At 36.1% G+C, this 12919-nt stretch overlaps 1 protein-coding gene across 3 annotated transcripts in view; it reads left to right on the forward strand.

Annotated features, from left to right (window-relative positions):
• The first annotated feature begins 10203 nt into the window (after nt 1-10203).
• The window catches only part of Dap160 (dynamin associated protein 160), a 36626-nt gene continuing 33910 nt past the window's right edge, over nt 10204-12919 (forward strand). For all 3 annotated transcript variants that reach the window (XM_065232872.1, XM_065232871.1, XM_065232873.1), the window contains exon 1: nt 10204-10934. In XM_065232872.1, coding sequence (XP_065088944.1) covers nt 10774-10934 — 161 coding nt within the window. In that variant the 5' untranslated portion in view covers nt 10204-10773. The remainder of the gene's footprint in view (nt 10935-12919) is intronic.

The following is a 12919-nucleotide window of genomic DNA, read 5'->3' on the forward strand; positions in this document are numbered from 1 at the left end:
TACATTTTTGAAATTTCAACCAAAAAACTATTATTTTCTATTTATTCTAGCGAGTTTCTGTGGAAGTCAAAACATGATCCGAGCAAAAAAGTAGTACTCGTAATAATGGTATATAATGCTGAATTTTATCGTGCTTTGTTTCGAAAATATCTTCCAAATAAACAAACATCATCCAAATCACCCAAATCGTCCACCGACTAAATCTATTGTCACTTAAAAATTAATTTCAGTCGGTGTATTAATCAGCAGATTAAATCGTTTTTCGTCTGGTTTTTTTTTTTTTTTTATATCTTTATTAAGGAGACTTTCAGCCGTTGGCTGGCTCGTCTCCGTTTTCGTCTGGTGCTACACCGAGCAATCGGCATATTTAATAGTTTTTCGTCGATTGATTTAGTCGGCCAACTTTGTCTGTTGTTTAATCGGCAGATGATTTCAAATCTTAACATGTTTTCAGTAATTTATTAGTCTTGAAGTAGCTGTTTATTTAAGAACAATTAATGCATTACAAAATAGTTTTATGCAATTTGTACAAGATTCATCCATGCTGACAAGAAATTTTCATGAAATTACATTGAAATTAAATAATTTTGCAAACAATCAATGGAATTTTCAAGGGCTGTCACAGACTTATCACCCTCGGTTAGTGCTTATTCCTGCCACCAGGCGCGCATGAGTTTTGGTTGGATTTCTCAATTCGAAACTAGCGATTTTAAATTGGCTAACTACTTGACTAGCCTATTGGTACCAAGCAAATCGATTAACGAACCCCATTCTAGTCAAAATTCTAGTACTATACAATGTTTGTTTTGATTCGCTATGAAAGTTTGACAGATAAAATGAGGGGTTAGTGGATTTTGCTATGTTTCGAGGGGTGAATCGATTAGCTTGGGACCGAAGATAGTACCAGAGCTGAGCCAAAAAGTTGAGCACGTTTTTTCGGAACGTTCTGATCTTATAGTACGTTCAGACTAGAGAGTTATAACAACAATCAATATGAAACTAACGATTTTAAATTGGCTCACCACTTTAGTAGCCTATTGGTCCCAAGCAAACGATTAACGTACCCTATTCTAGTCGAAATTCTAGTACTACGCAATGTTTGTTTTGATTCGCTATGAAAGTTTGACAGATAAAATGAGGGGTTATTGGTTTTTCCTATGTTTCGAGGGGTGATTCGACAAGCTTGGGACCGAAGATAGTACCAGAGGTGAGCCAAAAAGTTGAGCACGTTTCTTCGGGACCTACTTGTCTTAGAGTTACCTCTATGGTTATAACATGTTATAGCGCTATCTTGATGGTGGTTTCAGTGTTGCAATTATTTGACAACCGTTATAACATATTATAACTCTGCAGTCTGGACAGCGTTTTAGAGTTACCTCTATGGTTATAACATGTTATAACCACAAACGAAGTTACAGACGACTAACTGGCGAAGAAATCCATTAAAATAATGTGGTTCACTGTAATAGAATTTTCTTGGAAGCTTGTGCCATCATCCACCAGATGGGTTAGTCTTTTTGTTTTGATTTGAACAAATTTGATTTTGTGTACAATGATTCTTTGACAGTGTGCAAAGAGTGCGTATCATTTTGTCATTTTTTATGCATTTCAGTTTTGAGTAGAGTGAATGAGATAGAACCAAAACATTCTAGTACATTTGGTGAAAATGCTAGTTCAATCTAATAGTAGTGTTCCCATGTGGTACAATCCAGTAGTAGTGGTGTTGCCATGTGGTACACTGAAAAATTGCAATAGCAGGTTAGTCACCAAAGTTTTCGAGCCGCTCCGTCTGTCACTTCGTTTGTGTTATAACGGTTGTCAAAGAATTGCAACACAGAAACCACCATCAAGATAGCGCTGTAACCTAGGCTGTAACATGTTATAACCTGAGTACTGCGAACTCAGCCGATTTTATTTTTCAAGTGAGCTAGAAAACATCTTGAAAATCTTCCGAAGTTTCTAATTGTTTTGCTGAAACAGCTCACGAAATTGTATTTACATGCTGTCAAATGAACTCTTGGCTCCTCCTCCTCTGCTCCAGAAATAACGTATACATGGTGATGGGAGTGCACCTGCCCACAAAGCTCACATGACTCTTATAAAGTTTGATTACATTCTTGTTTCAGCAACCCAGTTTTTTCATTATTAATATCAAATAAAAACACTTTTTCGAGCATCACGCTCGATGATTTACATTATCCGCCTACTAAGGTTGATGTTTCGACAGTTTCATAATTATAATTCTTAATTTGTTTTCAGTAGGTGGCAACACCTTTACTTGTGGTTCAAACAGTAACTACCTACCCGCATAATCGTAAACAATAAAGGGATGATTCACAGTATCATTATGTACCATAAATAAGTATATATGTACGATTCTAGTCAGCGTGTATAAAAATGATAAGCATACAATACCATAAATTGTCCTTAGGATACCATATATTGTATTATGCAAAACAACTATATGGGATAAAGGCGGTTAAGTATAATTACCATTCAATAAGGTTGATATTTCAGAACAAAATTTCAGGTGTAATACAAGACATATAGCTCTTGTATAATCAATTTTAAAATCATAAAACTATATGTCATAACATTCTGGAATATTTGGATTATTAAATTTGGTTTTAAAAAGGAAAGTAAACGTTATACTGTGTTAATAGTTCATTTAGGTAATTTAACATTATGGTGTATTTTCGTGTTATATTCAAACAATTAAATTCGATAAGCACTTACTATATTCCATATAGTTCGTATTTATTCCTTTTTCTTGGATCAGGGATTATGACTGACCTTAATCTTACAACTACTGACAGCATGATACCATTATTTAAGTGAACTGCTAGTATAGTGGTACCATGTTGACAGTAAATGTGAGATCGAATTCAGCCTTAGGCTAACGATTCAGTTTTGTGTAAAAACTAATTTATTCTTAAGAAAAATCCACCTTCAATAAAACAAAACAAAAGTAAAAAAACTACCGCTTTACATTAAACGTAACAACCAATAGCAATTCATTTTCATATAACATATCAAATGGCACTATTGTGCACAGAACACGATGTATAAAACATAACATAACATAAGTATACTCGGTCCGTGCCGATCTTAACGGACCATCGCTAGTGGTTTCACACCGGTATTACCGGGTCACGGCCGCAACTGCGTAATCCACCACATCATAACACTCGTCAATCAGCTGCAAGCACTTTCAGTACTATTTACTCAACTTGAAACGGCCACCACAAAAAAAAAACGAGTAAGGTCCCAAGAAGTCGCCGAACAGCGCCAAACGGGTGCCGAATATCTCACGGTTGCCATCCAGCAGCAGTAGCTGCCACCGATGAGGTCTTCCGGTAAAGAAATTCACAGTAACTGCAAAGGATCAATTTTGCGTAAGAAAAATGTAAGCTTATGATAGAATAGCTTTTTACCTTGTACATTTATTCACCAGCCTTGGTTGATCTTCCCGGGAGTCACTTCATACTGAAGACAACATAATTTATTGAAGACAACAATTTGTACATAATTGAATTAAGTAAAACACTTTTGTTTTACACTCTAGATTTTCAAATCAACATGGCGTGAAGCAACTGGAGCAAAACTAAAATAGGGTAAACTTGTTCACTAATACAAGTACATAAATTATTCCACTTATCATTTTATCATCATATTAGGATTCAGTAGATCCCAGTGTGCGTGTAATTTCGATCTATTGTGATTAATGGAGGATGATTAATGATAGTATTTGGATTATATACCGTATCATAACCATGCCTGTGACAGTTCAGTTAGAATATTATAGCATTTTTTGAATGAGGGTTTTCTCAAAGGGAAAATAAATACTTATCGTTGGATGGTATACCATATTTTAAGAATATGTAGTATTGACAACATAAAATGTTTTACCATACGTTACCGATAAGAGCGTACAGTAAAAGTATAAATGAATGATAACTCAAGAAGTAACGGCACGACTTAAATCATTTCTATAGTATGAACCACTTCATAAATAGTTTTTGATTATGCGGGTAGGTGACTTCTGAGCTCTTTTGAATGTTTGGCTCCCGTTTGACAGTTTGACTCGGCTCCCAGATGACAAGCATTTTGAGTTAGTTCGCAGTACTCAGGTTATAACCAACAATCAATACGAAACTAACGATTTTAAATTGGCTCACCACTTTAGTAGCCTATTGGTCCCAAGCAAACGATTAACGTACCCTATTCTAGTTGAAATTCTATTACTACATTATGTTTGTTTTGATTCGCTATGAAAATTTGACAGATAACATCAGGGGTGTGTGGATTCATGCAGAACATGCAGGGGTGAGTGAAATAGCTTGGGACTGCTTGGGACCGTTGTTCTGGTACTGAGTGAGCCAAAAATAATAATGATTTTCTTCGGGACCCAGTGGTCTTAGAGTTACCTCTATGTTATAACTGTGTACACTCAAAGAAAATCAATTATTTTGTTCATAAGAATAGATTTATACTTCTCATTACCTTATACTAAATGTTATTCATTATTTCACTCACATTAAATTCATGCAGGCACACATAGTAACCAAGAGATATTTTATTGAAAAGCATTAATCATATGTTATGACCAAAAACTATAAATATTCACTTATACTTTTTACATAGCACTGCTTTGAAAAATAACAGTTGTTTTTGACTGAATCGGAAAAGGATGTCAACTACGTGAGTAGAAAATTTACAGCTTATATAAAAATCATCATTCCATGAATAGATTTTAAATCATCAACGCAGAGATACTCGGTACGACAGGTGCTCTCGGTATGCAGAAGGATCAACCCAAGTAACAATTTCCAGTTGAAGAAACGCTTTCGTTTTGATTTTGTTCAGCTGCATGTTGAATAATAATTGCACAATGTGTTCACCACAACTTTTATAAAACCCTTGTTTACACTGGTTTGGAGAACCTATACAACTGCAACACAAAGGTGTTGTCTAACGTATTCAGTAAAACGTTTACCCAAAATCAATTTCTTGTTGAAGAAACGCTTCCATTGTGATTTTATTCAACTGCATGCTGAATAATAACTGTACAATTTGTTTATTACAACTTCTGTAAAACTCTTGTTTACACTGGTTTGGAGAACCTGTTCAACTACAGCATTATATGTATACGCGGTATAGGAGCAGAAGCAACTTTTATATAACGTTTATAGATACATATTTAAACTCAAGCTTTATTATTTTGGTGAAAGCTCTTATACAACGTTTGTAGACACCTCCTAACAGCTGCTTCGAAATGTATTAGAGATTGAACCTGAGAGGCGTTTGTTACACTCTTTTATGACTCCTAAATAATTACTATACAGCAAGCGGTGAAAAGCGTTTATAGCACTTTTTAATGACTCCTTAATAACCGTTGTGTAAGTACTCACAATATTCACAGATTAAAATTAGTTTAACAATTGTCGTGGTACGCCAAAATAATTGCTTGTACAGTTTTTATTAATTTAATTTATTTGTGCACATTGAAAAAATATGTAATTATGCCATAATTCACATTCTGTGATCATGGAGGAAGTACTAACAAGCATCTGTTTAATCTTTGATTGATATTCTTTCAATTAATCTCTCTAATCATTAATTGAGAGAATTTATCTAGAAATGTTATCGTTGATTATATGATATATGTCTTAAATTAATGTTTGTATTTATTAATAACACCTATATATAATTAACCTCTACTCCACCAAAGGTTTCTCGAAGCAAGATTCGAACTCATGATCCCGGATTGCCAGCCGCTTCTGTTTCCATCTGCTCTATTCTTGAATACATATTTTGATCATATGAGAGAAGTATATCAAGCTCATCTTGAGTAACTTCTCTTGCAGTCGAAATAATCATTGCCTTATGGTTATATAAACATGCCTATCACTTGTGCTATTTTTAGCAACAAAATTGTGGTTGGTCGAACGTAAACAATCATTTAAGAGTGCTCCACACAGAAAAACAAAACTACCCACCGCTTGGGTTTTTTAAACTCAAATTTGAGTTATTTGACCTCTGCCCGTTTCATTTCCTCTCGCTATTGTTGTCAAAAATAGAACGAAAGATTCGACTCAACCGTCTAGTTCCGTACGAGAAGCCAAAATTGAGTAATATGCGATATACCCAAATTTGAGTTAATTGAACTTAATTTTGGGTAGAAAAAATTGAAAATAACTTAGCGATGGGTAATTTTTTTTTGCCGTGCTTAAATGCAAACTACTTTGAGCCGGTTTACCCAAATTTGGCTTATCGTACGGAACATGGGAGATGAGTGAAAAGAACTTAATTTTGGGTTGTTTTGAATTTCTGTGCAAGCAGCTTTTGAAGCTTTTAACCAAATGGCAATACAACTACATTCTTGTACAACTCTGGAAGCTATTATTCAACGTTTGATCAACTCAGGTGTTGTAAAAGAGCTCCCAATGGTTTGTTTTGATGCGTTTATTTCACGTTCTATATAGCTCTTGTCAATCAGTTTAACAAAGGTGCTATAAAAGTTATCGTAGGTCTTATAAAGCATATAGTTAAACCGAACGTAAACAATCATTTAAGAGTGCTCCAAGCAGCTTTTGAAGCTTCTAACCAAAAAGGCAATATAACTACATTCTTGTTCAACTCTGGAAGCTATTATTCAACGTTTGATCAACTCAGGTGTTTTATAAGAGCTCCCAATGGTTTGTTTTGATGCGTTTATTCCACATCCTATATGGCTCCTGTCAAACAGTTTAACCGAACGTAAACAATCATTTAAGAGTGCTCCAAGCAGTTTTTGAAGCTTTTAACCAAATGGCAATACAACTACATTCTTGTACAACTCTGGAAGCTATTATTCAACGTTTGATCAACTCAGGTGTTGTAAAAGAGCTCCCAATGGTTTGTTTTGATGCGTTTATTCCACATCCTATATGGCTCCTGTCAAACAGTTTGATCAACTCAGGTGTTGTATAAGAGATCCCAATGGTTTGTTTTGATGCGTTTATTTCACGTTCTATATAGCTCTTGTCAATCAGTTTAACAAAGGTGCTATAAAAGTTATCGTAGGTCTTATAAAGCATATAGTTAAACCGAACGTAAACAATCATTTAAGAGTGCTCCAAGCAGCTTTTGAAGCTTCTAACCAAAAAGGCAATATAACTACATTCTTGTTCAACTCTGGAAGCTATTATTCAACGTTTGATCAACTCAGGTGTTTTATAAGAGCTCCCAATTGTTTGTTTTGATGCGTTTATTCCACATCCTATATGGCTCCTGTCAAACAGTTTAACCGAACGTAAACAATCATTTAAGAGTGCTCCAAGCAGTTTTTGAAGCTTTTAACCAAATGGCAATACAACTACATTCTTGTACAACTCTGGAAGCTATTATTCAACGTTTGATCAACTCAGGTGTTGTATAAGAGCTCCCAATTGTTTGTTTTGATGCGTTTATTCCACGTTCTGTATAACTCTTGTTGTGCGCACCGCCGAGCACTGGTCACATACCTTGCGCCGTGCCGTACCTGTGGAGCGCAATGAACGTTGCGCCTAAACGTCAATGATGGAACGGGTGGAAACAAAGCGAATGAGAGTGTGAGAGAGTAACATAAATAAAAACAAACAGTGACTAGCAAATCGATTGTAAGCAGTGTAATTAAATTAATCAAATATTTGGAACAGTTTTTGAGTTCTTCGTTCGAGGGATAGTTTGATCCGTGGTGCAAATATTTGTCTTGCTAAATAAACATTCGGATGTAAGTAAAACAAATTCATCAATAGGAAATAAATAAACATTTAGGTTTATTTCGTAGTGGACCGTGGAAAGATTATACTGCGGTGAACGTTACCTGCAAAGATAGAAGTGAAATCAGGAAACAATAAATGTAAGGTGAATTTAATTATAAAAATGAACTAAAACTAATAACAATAAATTTAGTTTCAAGCTGCTGTAAGATACAACACTGCTGTGGAAATTTGTTTCAAAAATTGGTCCGAACCCAGTGCGAATACTTGTGAATCAGTTTAACTAAGGTGCTATAAAAGTTATCGTAGGTCTTATAAAGCATATAGTTAAACCGAACGTAAACAATCATTTAAGAGTGCTCCAACAGCTTTTAAAACTTTTAATCAAATGGCAATACAACTACATTCTTGTTCAACTCTGGAAGCTATTATTCAACGTTTGATCAACTCAGGTGTTTTATAAGAGCTCTCAATTGTTTGTTGGGCTACCTCCAAGCCGCCAAGAATCGGCCACTATCAACGGGTTCAAGGATGGAAACACTATGAAAAGACAGTTAGAGAAAAGTTATTAATGCAAACATTGTCATTTGAGTATAAATAAGTTGTTTATACCTACCATAATCATTAAACGGAATGATTCCCTGTGGCCGCCATCAGTTCCAATTCGTGACTGCTCCGGACAGACTCGGTTGTCTGTTCCTCGGTCTGTTAACTTTTCGGGATAATTATCCCTTATCAACAAATAGTTGAAAATCTTGGCATTTGCACCATCTGGTTTTTCTACACTCACGTTATTATTAACCTACCCAGAAATGTGTAGAAATATCTCCACGAAGAAGGTGTTTTGACCGAAGTTTTGACAGTTGCACAATTTTCGAATTGAAAATTTGCACTTTTAAAACTACAAGTTAAAAACAAAATTTGTACTTTTGGTTTGAAAAAAACCTTGTTGCATTAAATATTTTCGTAGTTAGAATAACACATTTTTGGATACTTTTAAATTGAAAGTTCAATATTTTCACTTATACAATTTTCCTTTTTTGTGTGTATGGTTACTTGGGTAGTACTCGTCAAAAAATGTGTATTTATATACTCATTAATGGGTAAAAAAAACTTGCTGCATCTAGTGCTGCATCCTGCTTATTTGACGCACGCCATCAGTGAAGAACAGCAGGAAAATTGAGGAACTACGGTCCAAACTGGACAGTACGCAACGATATGGACGAGTGACGAGTGACGAGTCAACGTTGAACTTCAGCGTTGGAAGAAATCACTCACACCAACGTCTAAACATATACGAACCCACACAACTGAGTGGACAGTACAGCGCAAATCAAAACACGAAGCGGTGTCTTCACTCATCGTCATCATTCAGCTTCGGCTACTTCCGTTTGCGTTTGCTTTCACCGGCGTTGACAAATACCTCCTACGTTATAAAATAGGAAAGTAATGATTTGCATGAATTGCATTGTGCTGCATTGGCCAAAGAAGACGACACATTTTATCATTTTTATTGCGTTTAGCAATGATTTCGATACGTTGCATTTCCAGTGAATGTTTTTCCCATGTTTACTTCTATGTTCTATACTTATGATTATTATATATACTTAAGATTATGAGCACCAGCTCCGCAAATCATCAATTACTATTAGAGATTTGCATCTTACTGATACCGGTGGTATATTGGAAACCTTTCACTCGAAAGCAAAAAAATATTACAAGCATGATGCGCGCTTGGATGTGTGATTGTTTTCTCAAGTGTTGCTGTTGCGTATAAAGTGGTAATGATTGACAATCGGAGCAATCACAAACAAGTAAGAATCTTGCTATCGCAATATAATGATGATGACTTCGAGGACGGTATCGTCCTCTTTCCTCGTCCGCGCCTGTCAGTTTTGAGCCCTGGTGGTGAAGTTGGCGGGGAACTTCCAACAGTTTCAATGTGCACTCAACAGATGGCACTGCGATCACATAAGGGTAGTCATTATATGCCTTGTATGAAGAATTGATTAGTGGGATATCTTGTTAATTAGATATCTTTGCTTATACATTTGATGGATAATCAGTAATAGAAATTTTCCAAAAGGTATAAGGAGATTTCTATCCGTGTAGTCGGTATTTTTTGACAGTTGAGTTTACATTGCAAGTAAACCAAACTTTTCCCGAACTGATTACCGAATGTTCAGCTGTTTGAAAGTCAGTAAAATGTTTACCGACAACTTTAAAAAACAACTTGGTGTGTGCAATCCGTTTTACTGATATTGAAAACTTTAATTTGGTTTGGTTTTGTTTGTTCTGATACGTTGCTTTGTCTCTGTGTACCCGTCTGAAAACAACATCCGTGGAATGCTCGATTTAGCAACCCGCCGCCTTCCAGTATCGATCATCTCTCTCGCAGAAAATGACGTTTGAATTTCCAATAAAATTTTTAGTCGCTGACAGGGAGAGAGTCAGAAAAGTTTCAGTAGGAAAAATTTCTCGCGTAAAGACGGCCGATCCAGTGAGTCGCATCCGTGAAAATTCCTTGATTATGCAGTAATAAAATACAAGGAACTGAGTTTTCTTTTGCCATTCCGGAACCGAAAAGTTGATTCTTCGGGGGAAGATTGCTTCCGTGAACGAAAAGTGTCGTGTGAAATTTGTGTTGAAATGTAAAATCGGGAGCGTTGAAAAATCCAATGATAAAGGATAAGGCAAAGTTCCACTCCTCGCTGGAAATAATCGATAATTTTACTGTGTGTGACCTATTAGCACATCTAGGAGCAGTGCAAGGAATTCCATCAGAGTGAAAAATCGTAAATTTTCTCATAATTGCATAGGAAAACAAACGATTTTAGGATTTCTCACAAGTGCAAGTGATCAGCAGATCGCCAGGAAAGGAAAGTGAAAACAAGAGGAAAACACCCACTTTGCAGATCGAAAGAGAGTGAAATCATAATTTCTGATAACGGGCATAGCGTTTATCGAATCATTCCCGGAGAAGTGGTTGCAGCGAGAAAGTCGAAAGAAGTTTCTTTTGCGTGAAAAAATTATGAATGCAGCCGATCCGTTCGTTATCACGTCCCGCGAGAGGGCAAAGTATGGGGAGCAGTTCAGGTCTCTGCAACCGGTCAACGGGGTTGTGACCGGGGCGCAGGCCAAGGGATTCTTCCTGCAGAGTCAACTGCCGCCATTGATGTTGGGACAAATTTGGTAAGTAGACTGGATTCAGGGTAACACACATCCTAACATATCAATGACATTGCAGTGCTCTGATAAGAACCGTCAACATTGCGGGGGAAACATCAATCATTGTTCATTTTTAGGCTTCTGCGTTTTACAGAAGTTGGATACGTATTCTTGGCACTTTGTTAAGATTTTTTTTTCAATTTCTATTCTAGGCTAATCTGACAAAGAATTATGAGTAGTATAGTTTCTTAAAAATATGTCATGCCCACATTATGGAACCAAGTCATACGAAATACGCTTCGTTTCGACTGCCCCAAGGAAATATCAAATTGTATACTTACTGTTACCCGTTTCTGACAACACACGAGAAAATTCATCGAACGCTTTATTCCGAGCTTTATTCCATCTGTGACTTTATTAAGGTAAACGATTCTAACGTACCGCAACTTAGGAGCGTTTACCCTAGTTCATTCTGTATTGATCATTAGGATGCTACACGCTGACGTCACGAATGAACGCGATGAACCCGCATTCATCAGTTTGACATCTAGTGGTGGTTTGTTTACCTTTGCTTGTAAGTCAATTCAAGTGGATTTGAGGATTTGAAAAGAATTAAAAGATATGATATCCGACTATGTTCGCTTGAAAAATATTCCTCTCCAATAAATCTAAAAAAATGTTTAAAATTTTTTTTTTCTAAATCCATGTAAACAAACCACTGCCAGATGTCAAAAAAAAGTGAGGTTAACCCGACGGTTCAGCAGTAGCATCTTTCTTAAGTAAGTGTCGGACTAACATTCCTCTCCCATCCTCACCAGATGCAAGGACGTGGCAAGGACAGCTCTAGTCTGTTGGGGGGAGACTCATCCTGTATCTAAGAGGTAGTGGTTAACCACAAATTACTATCTAACAGCAACGGAACAAGGTGGGTCTCCTCCTTAACAACAGTTTGGAGCTCGTACCACCTACGCCATTGTGCAACCTGGTTTATGCTATGCTATGCTAGCATTGTATGAATTTCATTCAGAAGCGAAAATTGCATGTCGATAACGGAGCTTCTGGGAAACAAAAACAATTATAAAACCTGAAAAATGTTCAAACAAGTGCTTGGTATAACTTATAAATACCACAATGTACTAAATAAAGCTAAGTAATGCTTTTTATCTTAAATTACTTAAATATTGTCAGTAATGAATGCAATACTTGTAGTTCACTAGCTGTGGGAACAATAATGTTTATTTACTTTGCTTGTTATAGGGGCCTGTTCATAAACTACGTAGACAGTTTTTTGGGATTCTTCACCCCCCCCCCTCCCCCTGCGTAGACGATTGTCCATATAAAAAAAATTAAAATTTGTATGGGCCGTGGATAATTGTCAACCCCCCCCCCCCACTAAAACTGTCTACGTAGTTTATGGACAACCCCTAGGTACTTCTGGCTTCACTCCCTCCCCATGGACATGGAGGTTGACGGTACTGAAGCAAAGGGTTATGTTTAATTTCTTTACATTTGCAACGATGATGATTTCCTATAGTGACACATATCACCTTCTTAATGCTTCAGTATGCCTCAAACGATTAATTCTTGGTTGTTAATAGAACTTCCTTGATGAAATCGGCTGCTTCATGCAGACTGAGCAATTCTGATTATAGTATCAGATTTGTTCTGTATACAGAGGAACTGGGAGGGCTTATTAGAAACTTCTCACCAATAAAGTAATGATCTTCTAGTAAATTTTGCATATCATTTTATTAAAATTTTATTTTATTTTAGCATATTATTTTTGTTACAGCCAATTGGCATTAGTATACGATACAAAAGATTTAATATTACTTGCTCGTTTTTGCGTAAAATAATCAATATTTATTTTACTTGTAATTACCTATGAAAGTTTTTTTCAAGTTTTTTTTTTGTGATCTGAAAATTTACCCAGTTTGGTTAGAAGTTTCGAAGCTAACGCATGTCCACAGGCCTAATAGAAAGGTAGGCAGGCTTCCACTCACTTGCTA

This window comes from Ochlerotatus camptorhynchus, unplaced genomic scaffold, assembly GCF_037179485.1.
Source record: "Ochlerotatus camptorhynchus isolate MF236.1 unplaced genomic scaffold, CSIRO-AGI_Acam_v1.1 ptg000379l, whole genome shotgun sequence".
NCBI lineage: Eukaryota > Metazoa > Arthropoda > Insecta > Diptera > Culicidae > Ochlerotatus > Ochlerotatus camptorhynchus.